Source organism: Pagrus pagrus, assembly GCF_965226575.1.
Source record: "Pagrus pagrus genome assembly, chromosome: 8".
Lineage (NCBI taxonomy): Eukaryota > Metazoa > Chordata > Actinopteri > Spariformes > Sparidae > Pagrus > Pagrus pagrus.
This window is the reverse complement of record NC_140192.1, coordinates 16,029,892-16,048,563: the sequence shown is the minus strand read 5'-3', so window position 1 is coordinate 16,048,563 and position 18,672 is coordinate 16,029,892. Positions and strand designations below refer to the sequence as shown.

Genomic DNA, 18,672 nt, shown 5'->3' with positions numbered 1-18,672 from the left:
GAGCCAATGAATACAGTGAGAAGGAGGAGGAACGTCCCATCACTGTGTGCTCATTCCTCACTAGACCTGTTTGCCATATCAGATATATGAACAAAAGGAAAATCAGCATCTAAATAACAGAGCCTGCAGCTTGTGCACAGGGAGGAAGAGGAAGGAAGAAAGGAGCTTTTTGTTTGATATGTACATATGCACAGACGTATAGCTGGGATGTGACAAATAGAAACCTACTTTACAATCTATATATCTATATTATGATTGTCCTGAATGTCTATTGCATGTCTGTCCATCTGGAAAGGGGATCCCTCCTCTGAGGTTTCTCCCATATTTCCCTGTTTTTTGTTTTTTTTTCATCCGAATCAAGGGTCTCAGATAGAGGGGGTCATATGCTCCTAAGTGCACAAATCACAATTGCCTTGAGGCAAAATGTGTGATTTGTGGTAATTAGCTATATAAATAGGTCTGACTTGATTTGACTTGACTATGTACAACAAGGGAACATGTGTTTCATGAGAACACACAAAAATGCAGCTTTAAAATGATTAGAGACTGCAGAGGAGGAAAAAAAAAAAAAAACGATGCAGAGAGGTACAGAAAGAGCAAGAAAGGAGCATGTTTAGTATTCAGACCGTTAGAGCTCCCTGCAGCCTCTGAAGTAGTGTAAAGAGAGGTGTTTAAGTCAGGGAGCCTGGCCAGCGAAAGACTCTACAGATATCCTGAGCAGCGTTTTCCCTCCGCTTCAATCTGTGAGCTTTTTTCAAGCGCACAAGCTCCAGCTGTGGCCCTGTTTCAAGCAGTCATCACGCTGTTTAACACCTCGTTTTCTCAACACTGTTATCTTCCACAAACCTGGTGGGTGTCATCTGGAGGAGATCAAGTTTCACTGTATCTGCAGGTATATGGGAAATGCACTGAATGATGGCTGTGAGATTATTCTGAAGATAGAGAGCAAATGGGCCTTATCTTCCTCTCCTCCTTCTTCCCATTCTTCTTCTTCCTTTTCTTCTTCCTCTTCTTATTTCTATTCTTCTTCTTCCTCCTATTCTTCCTCTTTCTTTTCTTCTTCCTCTTCTTATTTCTATTCTTCTTCTTCTTCCTATTCTTCCTCTTCCTCTCCTTCTTCTTCTTTTTCCTCTTCTTCCTCCTTTCCCTTCCCTTCACCTTTTCTTCTTCCTCTTTTTCTTCCTCGTCTTCCTCCTCTTCTTCCTCTTGCCCCTCTTCTCATTTTTTTTTGTTGCAGAACCTTTAGAGACACCTTGTATACAATTAATGCCAGACAGTGTCCACATTTATTTTTCCAATAGAGAAATTAACAGCCAAAAGAAATGATGTAAATTATATTACATTATACTTTATATGATATTTGACTATATTATAATCTTACTAGCAATGAGGTTTGCTGGGAGAAATAATCTCCCCTTACAAATACATGAATGAGCCCTTATGTCAACACAGTGATACACAGCTGATGAATGAAAAAGTGTGACTCACACTTCTAGAGAAAATATGATCGGTTAGTTAAGAGGGTGACCAGGTATGTTGTGGTTGATAGAAATGACTTTGCCAATTTTGATGGAGTACTTTGACATTTTAAGTTTATATGGTAAAGAAGTCGTGCCTGTATCAAATGACCACTGAATACAATGACAACATGCGTCTTATTGACAGCTGAACTTTAAAAAGGCTCGGTGTGTGCTCGGTTGTTTTGTCACTCACTGATTGACCGCACAGTTAGTACCAATCGAATCAGTGAACAATTCAACATCTTGTCGATGCAGCTCACTGACACTATGTGAGAAGACCTCATTAGCATTTGGCCTGAAGCGACATTCAGCCTCACAGTGGGTCTCATTTTCTTTGGGCCACTGATTTCTCACTGTGCTTATCCGCCACATTGCACAATATGTCAGTGTTCTCCACTCAGGGTATTTGAAGTGGAAAATGATATTCCAGCAGCAAATCATTTTGTTCTAAATTGTCCTCAGAGCATTGCTTTTGCCGCATCGACTTTTTTGGGTGCCGTGGCGGAGGAGCAGGTCAGAGCTCCGCCTTATGAAACCTAAAGCTCCATCAAGTTGAGTTTGTTGTTGCATACTGTATTATTTCCAGTGATGGTGTGCGACTACAGAAAGTGCTTTCTCAGGTGCTGCAAGTATATTTTGTGGTTATTATATGTTACTTGAGTATTTACATTTTCTGCTAAAAAACTGTTTGCAATAATCCGAAAAATGCTGAATATCTGATCCCATAATCTGCCATAGTCGGTCAACCCATAGTATACGTTATATACAGTACATTCATGTAAATATATCGTAAGCAGAATTTACTTTAACTTGTACTTTTGACACATTAGAACATTTATTGCCAGAAAATGACTTTTGATACTCAGCAACATTTAAAAGAACACTATTTTAGAAAAGAAGACAGATAAACGCTGCTGATCCTAAACTTTCATCTCGTAGTAGAGCAGCTCTGCTCTGCTGACAGTAGCTGCACTGTGAGCCTCTCCTTCAGGGCTAGCTAAAATTACACCATATGTTATCTTTTTCTCCCACACACTGGTCTGCTTGCTGTCAAACTAGGTCATGTGATAATGATGTACTAGACAGCGACATCTTAACAGTGTCCTCCACACATTTACAGTCGGACTTCCTCTGACTGTTTGTATTCAGCCTCACATTTTGCTCATTCTGCTCACGCAACCTCTAAACAGCTTAAAATGGCCACAATACGTCTCTTCTGAGGGACGCTGGGGATGGATGGGGTAATCAATCTATAGCACTAACTTGATTGCTTCCTCAGCTGCTAATCCCAAAACGTGTGTGCAATCTGTTCAGGAACAACAATAGTTTTCTGGTGTCTGGTGTCAAGTGTTGTCTTCATGTTGGAACTTTTGTATTAAATCTATTTGCTTTTTGGGCCAATAAAACCATTCATTTTCTGGTTAATCTGAGTGGATGAAGGTGTTAATAGGACATTAATACAGCTGTTCACACTGAGCAGGATTTCCTGAAAATGATGCCATCTACGGTGTTTCATATGGCACATAGTAATACAAAATGAAATTTCTTAATCACAATTCAGTGTTCCATCACAGCTGACTTGGCAGCATCATGCTCTGCCTCCTGCTGTGTTTTCTGCCCATGAGATGCACATGAGTCACACAGGGACGAGTAGTTGGAGAGAGAGAAACGGAGAGTGTCTCTGCATGTGTGCCAATCAAACTGCATGAAGGCTGTTAGTTCTGCTGTGTTACAAAGCTTTCTACGTTGATCGACCATCCTAACATTATAAGAGAGAAGCAGAGACCATCTCTAAGAAACAAACAATGGTTAAAACCTAAAAAAATATCAAAACTGACCCAAAATCAGCTCCTGTTACACTTTTATGCTGTCCAAATGGCCCAAGGAAGTAAAAGAAAAGAATACAGGTAGGAGAATGGATTAAGGTGCGAGGGCAGAAATGAAAAAACTGCTCATAGTGGCAGGCTATTATCATTGCTAGCTCTTTACAAGATGCATGATAAGTGGTGCTCAGTGAGTTTCAGAGAGCTATTGTGGAGAGAGCAGAGTCTGCTCTCATTGGCTGTAGCTCATCCTTGGCTTCCCTACCCGTCGGCCAGTAAACCAGATATTTAGCCAGCTATATATCCAGTCGGCGTCTGCAATGCGTAGGCAAGCTCCCGGATCGCATCGCTGATGTACCTCTGATCTGTCTGCAATATCAAAATACCATCAGCGAGTGGAAGATTTAGGCCAAAAAGCCTGCAGTGGGAACTTTGCTGAAAGCATATTTCTACTGAAGGAATACAAGATGTGGACAAAAGTATAAAGACACTCCTGTCTGCATCATTTTGTTTATTTCAACCTGGGGCTTTTTCCACTTAAAGCTAATCTTAATGCTACAGCATTCGTTGATACGTTAGACCTGACTGAGCTTGCAGCTGTGTGGTAACAGTTTGAGCCCCGCTCCTGTTCCCTGCACTGACCTCAACCCTATCAAACACCTTCGCGATGATCGCTGACTGTGAGCCAGGTCTTATCTCCCATTGCCAGTGCTGGACCACACTAATGTTCTCGTGGCTGAATTGGGTCAAATCACTGCTGCCAGGTTGCAACATCTGGTAGAGCAGATAAATAAATGGAACAAGAATTTTAAAATGATTTATGACTGTAATGTTCAGGTGTCCACATACTTTTGGCTGTATATGGGAGAGGTGGAGAGATTATTTTTAAGTGGGACCCAGTTTTACAGAAGCAAGCATGCAACACTTTCTCCTGCACTTTCTACGTGATGCTAATGCAAGTGTGAAATACACCTTTGTGATGTTTATAATGTTTAGTTTATGATGACACTGTCATAGTGGAAGTACTGGCTTAACTCTATTGTTGTACTAGACTGAGAAATAACTTTCAGTACAGAATATTGAATTTTAGTACAAAAAGCAGTGTTAAATGATAAAATAAACACTTAACTGAAACAAAGCTGTTGTACTGGTTTGCTGCAGTACCTAAATATCAACAACAGGGGTCCATAAAAGTCATGCATTCCTTTATGTCTCATTAAGAGGACTCATTAGTGAATTCAGTAATGTGGGACCTCTGCTTCCAGCTTGATCTCAGGGGTGGTTTCTACTATTTATTTTCAATGGCTATAGATTCGAGAGTTTGACTTGGGTAATTTCACACATAAAACTCTTAATATGTGCACAATTTGAATCTGTTTTCTGATTCTGAAAGCAGAAATGCAGATTACAATCTTCCCAAAGCAATTCAAACTCCCCACTGGATCTTTTATTTCAAAGTTGCGAGGTGTCATTTCTGGAGATAGCAGATTGCACAGGACATAAAATTTTTCATCGGAGTCTTTTATGGCGTCTGAGTCGATGTGGAAAAGCTTTCGTTCGAGACTTGCAGGAGGAATGTAAAGCAAATATGAGTTTGTTATTGATCTCTTACAGCCTGAGAGAGCAGAAGCTGATGCCAACAGGGGAAGCAATTTCTCATGTGTAAACCAAAGACTGAAACAACCAGCAGCTGACACAATCTTAGTGCAAGACTCCAGTGAAATAAAATCCAAAAATAGAAATGGTGTGAGACCTTCAAGGCACGAATCTCTTTTGCTGTAACACCCAAACTGGTCAAAATAGTTTGCAAAAAAGGAGAGAAATGCTCGGCATAAAACTCAAAGCTTATAAAATCAAATTTATAAATATTCTCAAATGTTAAGTGATTACTAATTTTGCATACTCAGTGAACATCACAGAACTAAATGAACCATGCATTTAACTAAACTGGATCACAGATAACAGCAAGGACATTTCCTGAAAACGGGCACTCGGTTCCCGTGTTGAGCTGTGATAAGAATGAAAACCTGCTGTGCTCGCTAATGGAGTCTCATTAATGACGAGGGATGTGATAATAAAAGAGGGGAGATAATTCTTATCTCATCACAAAGTGATTACAGTATGTGTTGGTTTGTCTGTGTCTGCAAGGGTTTCCCTGCAAAATACATTGTTGTTGATCAGACTGTTGACCCTAGTGTCACTGGTAAAGATGCACGCACACACACACACACACACACACACACACACACACACACACACACACTCAACAGATACAGTAAATACATACAATTATCCGGAGGTCAATGGGGAGAGAGAAGTAGAGGCTCTCATGAGCAGAAGAAATAAAACAGAAAAAGAGGAGAGAGGACAAGAGATGAGAAGGAAAAGGGAAAAAGAGAAGATTTGTGGATGAGGAGAGAGGAGAGAAAGGAAGACAGGAGAAGAGAAGGAAAAATAAGTAAGCAGATGAGAAGAGACACGAAGTGAGAAGGATAGAAGGACAGGAGGGAAGGAGGGAAAAGGAAAGAGGAAGAGTGAAGGGGAGGAAAGGCAAAAAGTGGTAAGGTGGGGACAGGAGAAGAGAAGAGAAGAGAAGAGAAGAGAAGAGAAGAGAAGAGAAGAGAAGAGAAGAGAAGAGAAGAGGAGATGAGAGGGGATTGGACAAGACACCAAGAAAGAAGGGAGACTAGCAGAATAGCGAGGTAAGAGGAGAGGAGGAAGGAAAAAGGGATGGAAGGGGACAGAAGAAGAGAGGAAAGGAGAAGAGAGAGGAAGAGTGGAGGAGAGATGGGAGGATAGAAGGGAAGAGGAGAAATGAGGGAGAAGAGAAAACGAGGAGACGAGAGGAGAGTAAGGGAAAGAAGGGGAAAGGCAGATGAGAAGAGGAGAGGCGAGAAGGGAAGAGAAAAGAGATGAGGTGAGGACAAGGTAAGGAAAGAAAAGGCTGTTTCTTAGAGTGGAGAGTAAAGAGAGAGAGAGAGAAAGAGAGAGAGAGAGAGAGAGAGAGAGAGAGAAGCGGGTAAAGGTCATGATAAACAAATATTTGAGGCTGGAACCAGACACTGTCAGTCATAATCAGTGTTCAGCGGCCACAGGATCAGCAGCCTCCAGTCAGAGCCAACTGGGACCTCTACTGGAAAACACCATAAATAACCTCAGAAATCTCCACAGCCGGCCAAAGCAGCAAAGTGGTCTCTGCTCATCAGGGGAAGCAGACACAGAAATGCACTTTCTCCTCCATGGTGAGAAGTTCTCATCACTACGAGATCTACACTCCTGAGAAACAGCCAATACAGTAACAAACTCACCAACACTGACCCCAGAAGAGAAACTTCTTTGTCTTGAATTTTGGCAACAACATGTTTTTTGTTCATGCCAATAATATGATTATTATTATGGTATCAAAAGTCAAGAGATAGTACGTCAGTGTTTTGACTTGGGCGTAGAGATGCACGGTAAGGATAATATTGGTATCTGCTGATAAAAGCTTAGAAATTAAACGTTGGTGACAACACCCTGAAAAGAACATTTCTGTACATTCGACAGGTCGATAAGACGAAGCTTTAATTATGTGCATTAGACACAAATCGTTGACAAAGTACTTTCCTTATTCTTCTCAGTGAATATGTATGAACATATTGAAAAGCTTTGTATGTCTACATCTTCCAGTGGGCCAACATGATAACAGTAGGCATGATAACATGTTATTGATGTTCTCTGCAATTGGGTGGCGTAAAAAATGTGCATATATCAATAATAAGCTAGCGAGTGCAAGAGAAGGAATCCTATGTTTTTCCATGTTCTGAGAAAAAAACCCACAAAACAGGCAGAGGACTGCAGAGAAAAGACCGTAAGAAAATTGTTCCATCACTGCTTCAGAACGTTTGCATTTGAAAGGATTATTCTTTGCAGACTTTTGTGACTCGAAAGGATCTTGATACATTTCTGATCCAGTGCCTTCACAGAAAACCCATGACAGGCCATCAGGGAATACAGCCAGTCCTTTCTGCAACCAACAAAATCGTAGCAAGTTGAAACTCGACACACTAGATGAAATAAAAAATAACTGCAGCACCATCCTGTTCATGTGCGGTGCGAATATCTCCTGCTGATACATAGAAGCGTCCAGATTCAATACTGTAACCTGCATGTCAACGATTAACTTTGAGTCATTGATTTTGTCAGCTCGCTGGTGTCATGGTTCAAGGATAATTCTTATCACCGACAACATGTCATCAAAGGCAGAAATGAACATTACCCACTGCCTTTGTGTGTATCTGTGGCACACAATTATCTTCAACCCATCCCAAGTCCCTCAGGGAAGCTTTCATTACCAGACCTGTTGCTGAGAAACAGCGGCAGCAGCTTCCACAGTCAAGCCACTATCCATGGAAGGCATGAAAACAATGTGGCGACAGTAATCTGCCTGCTTCTGCTCGGCATGAAAATGCCTCATTAAAGGAGTGCCTGGCCATGAAGTCGGCAAATGGTGGCACATATGGCCCATTTCTTCTGCCAGTAGTAAGCTTTTCTGTGGCATCTGCTATGGGTAATCACTGCAATTCTTATATTCCTACTGAGGCAAATGACCGTCAATTGTCGAATGCCAACAAAGAGCAGCTTAATTGAATGACCCTGCTGAGGTGCGACTACAGCCAAAACAGATGTAGGAGGAATAACGTCTGCTCGGGACTTGATGACACACTCCTTAGTGTTTTAACGGATGTAACCATATCTAGAGAGGGCAGTTTGTCCTGATGCTGATAGATGCATTAACTTCCCTGCCAGCAGCGTGTTGTCTATGATCACTGTGGATCCATCGATAAAACACTGAACCACAGCAGAGGACTCAGAGGGCAGAAGCTGTGGTAATAATGCTGACAACTCATATATTCAGATCATGACCACTTGCAAACAGTATGTGATTGTCATGTCAGATTAGGGGGGTAGTCTAACCTCCTGTGTATCGTCTCTGGCCCTGGGAATCAGAACTTAGTGCTTACTGATACTGAGTCAGCTCTCAAAAGACATGAAAAAAACAAGTTAGAAAAGAAAAGCTCAAGTTGCTGTGTAACGTCGATAACTTTAATCTAAAAAGACTTTTAATGGACATTTGGATAGTTAATTATCACTGCCTCCTTCACCATGATTTGTCCAGTGGAAGGGCTTCTGAGGGCACATTATCACATTTTCTCCACTGGAAAGACAACCTAGCGGGCACTTAATCATGTTTTCTACACTGGAAGGGCACCCTAGAGGGTGCTTGATCATGTTTTCTCCACGGAGAGGGCACCCTAGAGGGCATTTTAGTATCCAAGGAGTATCCAAGAGGGCACTTTCTGAAATGGCTGACTGAAACTCTTTTAATGATGATATGCTGGTATACTTTCATGCGAGCTGTAATTGTTTGCTAACAAAATAATTGTTGTATCCTTATGTTAAGAACATTAAGGTTTCAACTCCTAAAAGAAAATCCTCTAGTGAGCATTTATCTTAGACAACGGATGGCAATCCTAAGGAACACAAAGGTAAATTAATACAGTCTAATAAACCTAATAAAATCACAGTACCTTATATACTTAATGAAACGCCCACTCCTGTTAAATTATGTCCAGTACAAATACATTTAAAATACGAAGTGCATTTATGTACATGTATTACACTGAAACTGGAGAATTAAACTAGTAACAAAAACAAGTGTCAGTCACTTACAATATTCATGAGAGTGAGGAGGTAATTCTGCACATGCTCCTTGCCGTGAAATCGAACCACAGAGTCATCAACTCCCAGCAGGATTTCAATATTGTAGTCGTCCTCCCCGGCATCGCGGCGGCGACGGCGGCGCACTGTCTCATTGACCTGCCGGGATATAGAGTCGAGAGTCCCGGGTACATCCAGCTCTGGTTCTGCAAAGGGATCAAGACAGGGGTGACAGAAGAGTTAACATGGACGTGCAGAAGCTGGAATTCATGACAAGCTGTGTTTTGTTTTTATACCAGTCTCAAAATAACATATTGGATATGAGGAACATCACAAACTGTAAGCAATTACCAAGAAACACAAACGTTTACTTCTACAACAATTAAATATCAGAGAGTTTGTGTTAGAGGTTACATTTGGGGGATTCCTCATTGTTTATAATTTACTTTTATATTATCTACAAACCAGGCAACCATTTGTTGATTCAAGCAAAAATCCCAGCTTCATTTTCAGGGTCCAGCTTGTAAAAGGAATGTCTTTATTGCATTTATCAGTTTTATGTCATGTAGGTTTTAGACTGCTGGTCGAACAAATCACACAATGATTAATGCTCTAGAAAACTGTGTTGGCATTTTATTTTATTTTATTATTTTAAATTTTTTCTGACATTTTATAGACAGCAACAGCAACAACAACAATGTATCAGTATGTCAAAAAGGAAATACATGACAGGTAAATGAATAGTTTATAAAGGTCATTAGTGGAAGTCCAAAACTTGATTAGAAAAATCAAATCTATTATGTATAACTCACATAAAATGGACTTGACAGAAAATGTTTCATTTTTTCATTTGACAATTTAATGTGTTGACCTTTTTTTTTCATCTTGTTTGACTTCATTTCATTCTATTACTTTATTTATTAGACTGACACTCAGGCGAGTGCATACCTCCGCTAAGGCCCAACAGTCCCCTTTTATTCTATCAAGCCTAACTGACTATCAAATAAAACATACAGAAATCAGCTAGATCCAGATTTGTATTCAAACAGGTATCAAATTGTTCACCAGCCACCAAAAAACATCTGATTTTTTCAACAAGATCCAAGCATTACTCCCTGAGAAATTAACAAAAACGTTGAAAAACGTCCTATCGTGCATTGTTAAAGAAAGTGAGCAAGATCCGTCCCTTCCGGATCAGCACCAAAAGTAAATGGGCACTATTCTGGGCTGAAATCCATCCTCCATTGAAGTTATTTGGTAATCCGCTCAGTAGTTTTTGTGTAATCCTGCTGACAAACCAACCAACCAACCAACCAACCAACCAGGTAAGAACACTCAACTGCTCTTATACATGATCAGGACCAAGTTCATCAAATAAATATTCATTTGTAACATTCTGACTGTATTTTTCATGCAGTTAAAATGATAAGAAACCACTTATATAGTATTTCACATCCATGCCCTGGAGTAAATGACCAACTGTGCATTTCTGTAACATACCGTATCGCACACAGTTGGCACGACTCATACTGTGTGTTCACTGATAATGAAAGCTTCATGCTGTCGGCTTTCTTAGATAAGCATCAATTCACTGCTAGTAGTAACAGCATAAGACAACCTATATCTGTAGCTGTTTTGAAGTATTTTTACAATTCACAGATGATCTGCTGTAGTTATGTAACAGGAAAATCAGTATCGACTTCAAAGCATGTTTCTGCCTCCACTCGATATAAAAATGAAGTGAATTATCTGACTTGACAGCACGGTCCCCTCTGAACTTGCTGAATCAGACCATGAAATTGCTAATACTTGCCGTTTTCGATGGAACGGTCTCCCAGTACTTAACGTCTCCCTAATACTGCTTAGCTTTACACTCTGATGGAAGGCTGTCTCTGTCAAATCTTGCTGGGAGCACTGCTGATATGATATCCATCATCTGGTCCCCTCGGTAATCCCTACCAGAGTAAACAACGCCTACCCCGAGAACTGAAGTGGCCACAGATATCCCTTACTTTACACTTTGCTGCTTTACAGTAGGAGATTACCATTTTCTACTATAATAATGACTGAAAGATCAGCAGCTCAGTCGGTCATAAAAGCAACCAGCAGGAGAGTTGCAGGTTGAAAATCCGGCGGGGAAAATCTTGGCAGGGATGTGAATGAATCATCAGGGTGTCTTTGAGCAGCACTGTTTTGCTTTGCTGGAGCCGCTGGCCAACAGTAGGGCTGTGATTATGCCTACTGTTTGTTTTGTTTGGTCTCGGCCACAGTGGAAAATTACGCTTTTGTTGTAAAATTTTGTATTTAGTTCATTTTAATTTGGTTTGACATAATCTCAAATGTGGCGGTTGAACCTTGCGTGCACTCTTGGTGGTTTAAAATAGAGTTTCTCAAATGTTTGCAGGCGGAGGAGACTGTTTTCTGAGACCTACCCTATCATTGCAACATAAAACAAACCAGTGTTTAGTACTGATTGCACTGAACGGTTTATTAAACTTTTCACTGACACAAACACTGCAATTTGGATCTTGTTAATGTGTCCAACACCAATTTTCTCTTAGCTGCTACTGTGTACTAAAAGTGTTTAATCCCTGTAATGCTTCTATAACTCCTAACCACTAAATTAACTTCAAAATCTCATTATATATTAACAAAACCTCTCTGACAGTCATCAGAGAGCCAGATCCACAGAAAAACCAACTGAATAAAAAAATACTCTTTCGCTTTAATCATAGGCCCTTTCAAAAAGCTTTATATTGCACTTTGATTACTTTAATCAGCACTCTGAAACACATAATCTATAGCTAATTACTTGTGAGAGCTAAACTGTTTGACTTACACACACAATGGTACATGTTTTGTATTGAACAGCTTGGTGCAATGGTCCCCACTTGTGACGTTTTCTGAATAAATCACACTGCAGACCTCTGGCTGTGTGTGCGATGGGCCTCCTGTGGTCCCTTTGCATTTGTTTAACACCAGGACATCTTTGCTCCGATCCTCACACTGAATATAAAAACTGAAAACGATGGAGTCCATAAAACTCTAGCTGTAGTCTGCGAGCAAGACACTACTGGCCTTGAAATAAAAAAAGTGGGTTCATGTAGGTCCACGCCGCCCATTTACAAACAAACCCGGGTTGGTAAACAAAGGTCACATGGACTCACAAGTAGCTCGTGTGTTAAGGAGGGTCCTCCTCCTGCCGTGTTAGAACATTTGGCAGCGGCGTGAGTCAAAACAAACCATGTTCCAGTGCCTGTGAATTTAGCTAAACCTGATGGACGTGTCTGCGCCGTGTACTGGCTTTAACCTTTTGTGGTCTACAAACCAGTTGAGATCACATGACGAATCAGATTAACAAACGCGTCTATTTGCTGTATAACGATTCAACCTCATGTCCCGGTAATGACAGAGCAGTGCTTCTGGAGGAGGACAATATCAGGTGTCTCAGTGCAGCTTTTTGACGCTCTCACCTCCTCAAAATAATTGAATGTGAAACCAAACCACCAAAGCTACTACTGCTAAGACTGGAATATATGATCCCCCCGAAATCTTCTAAGTATACATGTCTGCACCTGAGGAAAGGAACGGCCGAGCATTTTACTGAAGAAAAAGCTCCTCTGTGCTCTATGAACGTCCGCTGAATAAATAAATGATCAGAGCAAGAAATTCACAGTTTTAATATTTTATCCACATTGGGTGAAGATACTGGCAAATACTTGGAAATCCAAAGCCATAAATAAAAGCGCAGGCCATTTTTCATTTTTCCAGGGATGCTTAGGGCCACAGACAGGGCCAGTGATTGAGTGGAGAGGGAGCTTAAATAAATAGGAAGAAATGGCTGCCACCTCAGCCCTGGCCCAGCTCCGACAGTGTTGGGATTGTGGAGTGCATTCCTCCTCTCCGCCGCTCCCGTCATGACACAGGCATTCTTGTGCAGCGGGCCAGCTTCCCCCTCCCCCTCCTGAGTAAACAGGCTTTCTGAGGTCCCTACTTCAAACGCACAGGACTTCCCCTCAGCAGCGCTCCTTAAGACCACTAGTGTGCTTCAGTCAGCGGCGAGCCCCCTCCTCCTCCTCCCACTCCTCCTCAGCCCCGCCTCGCCCCACCCCGGGCCCACAGCCCAGTCCCAAGGGAGCCCCGCCATACACCAGCGGCAGCAGTAGCAGCCTAGGAGATGGGAGAGGCCCCCAGCCAGCCAGCGCCTGCCCACACGTGGCACTGTGCGGCAAGGTGGCAACGAGGCCAGCCAGAGCCGCCGCAGGCTAAAAATGGCACAGAGGTAGGCGACAGGCAACTCGCCATCAGCCTGGAGTGGAAATCTACTGTGTCTGGTGTGACGGCATTGATATCCACCATTCACAGACACTCGCAGTCCAGAAATGACGCAGATGTTTTGCCGGACTGATCGTAAATCGTAGAAGGTGGGCGGAAAAATGAGGAGTACAACAGAATTTGTTTGTTTTCAGGCAAGTGCATAAATACTTACGGCACAGCCTCCTCCTTGAGAGCACAGATATGTATGTATATTTCTAATCCAAAATGTCAGTACATAACAGAAAAAGCATCTAATTTATGGAAAAATGTGAAAATATCCTGGGTATTTCATCCACAACAAGAAGCATTCTGGCATTAAAATATAGCCTTTAATCCTTTTATCTCATTCTGCTATGAAGCAGAGTGGCAGGATTGGCCTATATACTGTACTTTGTGTATGAAATGATACAATATGCACATTTTAACTGGTTCTGGGAATTTGCATCAAATATGCTCTGTAAGCTGATGGTAATTTGTCTCATGCGGCAAAACTTGTAAGGGGTAAAACAAAGTGGACAAATAGACCAAGTGAGCGAGCTGGATTTTTCTTTTCTGCAATCGTGTTGTTAGAGCAGGGTTCAAATATCATAAATTCATCAATGGAGAGACTGATTGCATTTAAGTCACGAGTGATGCTTGACTTCTGATTCAGAAATAGTGAATTATCTACAATCGGACGTATGTCGTGCACTCAAACTGCTCCCAGAGCGTTTTGAGCAATTTATATGCCACACAGCTTCACACATGGCTTCCCATGTGAGCAGATAAGAAAATAGGTTTAAAGCACGATCTGATGCAACTGTGAAAAAAGCAGGATCATGGGCAGGTTTGAGCATAGCCCTGACCGCTGCTGCTCAGCGGAAGCGATCTCAGTGATGACAACAATTCATTTGAAAACATACAATCCTGCTTCCAGCCAGTAGGTTTTTGAGGCATCATTATGTGTTTTTTTTTCTTTTCTAAATCATTTTTTTTATTGTGCACTTCACTCAAACAGTTTTTTGATTGTGCATTTTAAGAATAGTGTTTATCTTTTTTTGCAAACAAACTCTCAATTAACTTCCAAGGTGGGAGGAAATTTAAAAACTCTGGGAAAAAATCTGAATGATACTTGTACACTTTTATGGCCAATTTGCTTTAATAGTTCGAACTAGGTGCCGTTTGTGTGGCATATTGCTTCATTATTCAATGTCACATGCCACAACAGGATATTAATTTTTAAGTTAAGTAGTTAACAAGTACGTAAGGTCAGCAGTCTTTCAACAGTGTTGCTCGATTCGCATTTCCGCTGTATTTCAATGAAGGATGCAACTAACCTGAATTAAAACAAAACCAAAGGCTTGACAGTTTCATCATAGGAGGTAGAGAAAATAAAATTTACTTCAGTTGCAATAAAACACCCTCCCCATTGGCCAATCCATAAGGATATTGTCACTATAAAAAGACTGGGGACCCTCCATCTCCCCTGCTTAGCTTACTTATCCAGAGCTGCATAAGCATGCATTTGATGATTTGCAGTTTTTATGTTTCATGTTTATTAACCACAAATAACGTGGCCACACCAACTTAAACACACTATACATGGGAAGCACAATCCACCAGTCAACCACAGGCAGCTGACATTAATGGCTGCTTGGCCAGCTTTAATACTGGGACATTGTTGTTTAAATCATTACAGTGATTTGTGGAACATGGTGCTGATCAGGAGTTTATTCCCTTCATGTATTTCTTTATATGAAACACCATAGGAGGTGATGCATGTTCTCTTTTTCACTGTGTAGAAGGAAAACAATGAGTGAAAAAAAAATCCATTACTGCCACATCTTTCTTGGTTGACATCTCATTTTACAGTAGCCTATAACAGAATGCTGTTCCTGCACAATATGGCTTTCACGGAGGTATATGCATCAGTGAACAACGGCCTGAAATCGGTTGCCCTATTTCAGTAGAAATCCCACATTAGTATTGAATAGAAAAAACAAAATTAGCATCATTTGTAGCTCTATCATGTTGGTTGGGTGGTGGTTCCAGCATGAGGGTGTTCTGAAGCTGCAGCTGATTTAGCGCTGGCAATGTACTTCTTGTCGTGTAAGGGGATTTTTGACCCCCTAGGGCACATAAACCCTGGGATAATTACACTGGATTTTACGAGTGAGGCAATATTGTTTTAGCCTTTTTTTTCCTCCTGCCTCAATAGAGTTGAAAATGAGCGGTGACAGCAGCAACAACAGCAGCCTAATTACCAGCAGCGCACCACAACAGGAGAAAAGATGCTGGCCGAGGCATTTCACATGGTGGAGACGCCATGCAGGTCTGCGGTTCCGTGCTGAAGTGCGGCGGAGATTTTAAAAGGCGCGTTTGTGTCTACGTGCATTCTCCATGGCCCACCCGAAGCTTCTGAAGCGCTATGAACAGGCTCATGGGGAGTTTTAGGCATACAATTAAAGCCAACACTGCTGCTCCCACTGGGCCTTATATTAAAGCATTACTAATGATTCTAAGTCTTGGCTGCTATGGCAAAGAAAATATATACAGACATACTTTAAAGGAATGGGTAAAAAAAATTATTTTAATGTGTAGTGCTTAGCTGAGGGTTGATATTGCTGTTTGGACACAAATACGGACACAAAGTGTATTCGTGTCATCAATAGTGCTTACTACACCAAACACAAACCAAACTAATGTTGGATACTCGACTTGCTGCTTGAAGCAGTTTTCTAACAGTTCCCATCCAAGACAAGATTGTTCAGAGGCACATAAGCTGCTCTAATCAATAATTTTATCTTAACAAAAGGTCAAACAACCACGTTAATGTGAAAGGTGTCGCTAATACCATGAAACCCAACTCTAGGCCTATGTTCCCCTTAACCTCCAATCAGCCTAGCATATTCAGTTCGACAGTAATCTCGGTTTTACAGCCCACAACTTATCTCTAACAGTCCCCACAGGAGCTGACTGAAAACTGTCACAAACATGATTCAAAAAGGAAAGCTAATGTTGCTCTTTGTGTGCAGGCTGTAATAGTGTTTGCTATCACGTCCACCACAGCAACATTTAAAGGTGATAATAAGTGGATGTTGAGTTTACAGCTTGAAAGAAAAAATCAATTAACAGCTTTCTACTTTTAACAACACCAGCTAGAATAGACACTAGCTGTCCCGCGAGCCAGTAAGTGAGCTTGGAAAGACTAGAAACCTGCAGGACAAGACAACAAAAAAAAGCATTTTTATTTTTCTATTCTTTAGTTTATATTCTAACAAAAAGTATATTTTTTCTTTAATTCAATAGTGGAAAAAGCAGCTGAAGTCACACATTTGTTAGCTGCTGATGCAGCACACCTACGGGATAAGCCAGGAGAGTAAAGGTGGATTTATGGTGATTTGTTATGTGTTATTTGGACTGCATAACAGTTTTGAACTTTGGCGCCCACCATTCAACTAACAAAATTAAAACCACACTGCCAACATAGAGCAAGGATGTTTTCAAATTACCCGCAGCAGCCTAATATTTTGTAACACATGAGATTATCAAGGCTCAGAACCAGTTTGCACCAGACTAAAAGTCAAAATCTGAAGACTCCAAAGTGCAAAAATAAACACAAACACAAAGCTTTTAAAAAACTTGGATGGGTCCTCATTAAAATAAAATGTCACCCCCTCATTAAATTTCAATTTAACCACCTGCTGGAGGCCTGAGCTTCAAAGTTAATATCTGTCACTAAAGTCATAGCCATCTCCATGAGCTGCTCTATTATCCCGCCGGAGCCAAATCATGTAGTCATGGCTCTTTGTCAGAAAAAAATGTCACGTTTTCATGTGAAAACCTCCACAGGATTGTGGCTGACAGTCAGCAGCAGTACCAGTAACATAAAAATGTAAAAATAACACATCAAATATACTGAAGCAAACAGACCAAGGTGGTATCTGACAATTTCACAATGTATCTGCTTCTAAAGGAGCAATTTTGCATGCCTCGAGGACCCTGAGAGCTGGAAAATAAACTCATGGATGCTGCTGGTCACACTGGGGAGCCAACTCACCCAAAATTGAAGGTTACGCTTTCTGGAAAAAAAATACATCTTTCACCAAAGTAAAATAACGGTGTGTGGTGAGTCTTCTCAGTGCAGAATTGTCATTTACAACAGTTTTTATATGACAAGCACTGCTTCTGAGAACTTTGGTTGTTTCTTTAAAATTACTATAATTAAGACACCATTCTTGCTGCAATGGTTTGATGAGCTTGACAGTCCATCTGTGGCTCAGTCAGCCAATTATAAATAATAGTGTGTGTATTTTGTGTTGCAAAGGTATACTAGGCCTACTTCCTTAAAACGTTATGCTGAAAATGTTGCATTTGTACTGGCTGAGATGAGTACAGTGATGACTGGACCAGTCATCTCAAGTCTGAGTTTAAATAGTCTCTCCAGCGAATGTTTACAGTGTTTTTAAATTCATATCAAATCAATAAAAATACATCAGCAATCTAGATCAATTTGGATCTCATTAATCTGACTATGGATTGGCTGCTGCTGACCAATTACTGTTACTGGTTATTTCTCTTTACTTTAGTATCTGTTGACCTTGCATTAAGTCTTAGATGAATGATTGATAATCAATGGTATAAAGAGGGAGCTCAACTACCAGACCAGTGGAAATGTCAGAGCCACAACCCAAACATATGCCAAAATACAATCACATGAAGGCACGTGAAGTTTTTAGGCAGCTAGTTTCAGTCATCTGTTAGTGTGAGTAACATACACTCTTACCGAATGTTGCCGCTGAATTCCTGATCAGATTCCTTGTGTTAACTTATTGTTTCATCAAATATGCCTTGAATTAAAGGTCCCATATTATGCTCATGCTTCATACTTAAATTTTGGTTGCCTTGTAGAAAATGTTGAATGGTTTAATGTAAAAAAAACACACATTATCTCTTCCTCTATTCTGAACCTCTGTCTGAACTCTCCATTTTAGCTCCTGTCTCTTTAAGGCCCCCCTCCCGAAAAGCCCACTTTTCTCTGATTGGTCAGCCGTCACAGGCCTGAGCAGGCATCGCACACCATGTTTCCGCTTCAGCTCCGCCAGTGTTTTGCAACTGTGGCTGAGAGCGGTGAGTGTATAGCTGTGACATCACACCCTTACAGAAGTCTTGACGGCACATTTAAAGGCACAGTTTCTGGGCTGTGTGGAGTTCTCCATGGATTGAATGTTTTTGATACTTTCGCAATATGTATATAGCACCTAGACCTGCTTTATAATAGTCGTTTGTACCAATTAGTCCGTCAACTAACAAAAATAAAGAGCAACAGTTTT

General features: G+C 41.0%; 1 protein-coding gene across 1 annotated transcript in view; it reads right to left on the bottom strand.

The window, feature by feature from the left end:
* Positions 1-18,672, bottom strand: part of adamts3 (ADAM metallopeptidase with thrombospondin type 1 motif, 3) — a 123,929-nt gene that overhangs the window by 59,274 nt on the left and 45,983 nt on the right. Inside the window, exon 5 of the mRNA XM_084360176.1 lies at positions 9,056-9,249. Within this exon, the coding sequence (XP_084216302.1) occupies positions 9,056-9,249 (194 nt within the window). The remainder of the gene's footprint in view (positions 1-9,055; positions 9,250-18,672) is intronic.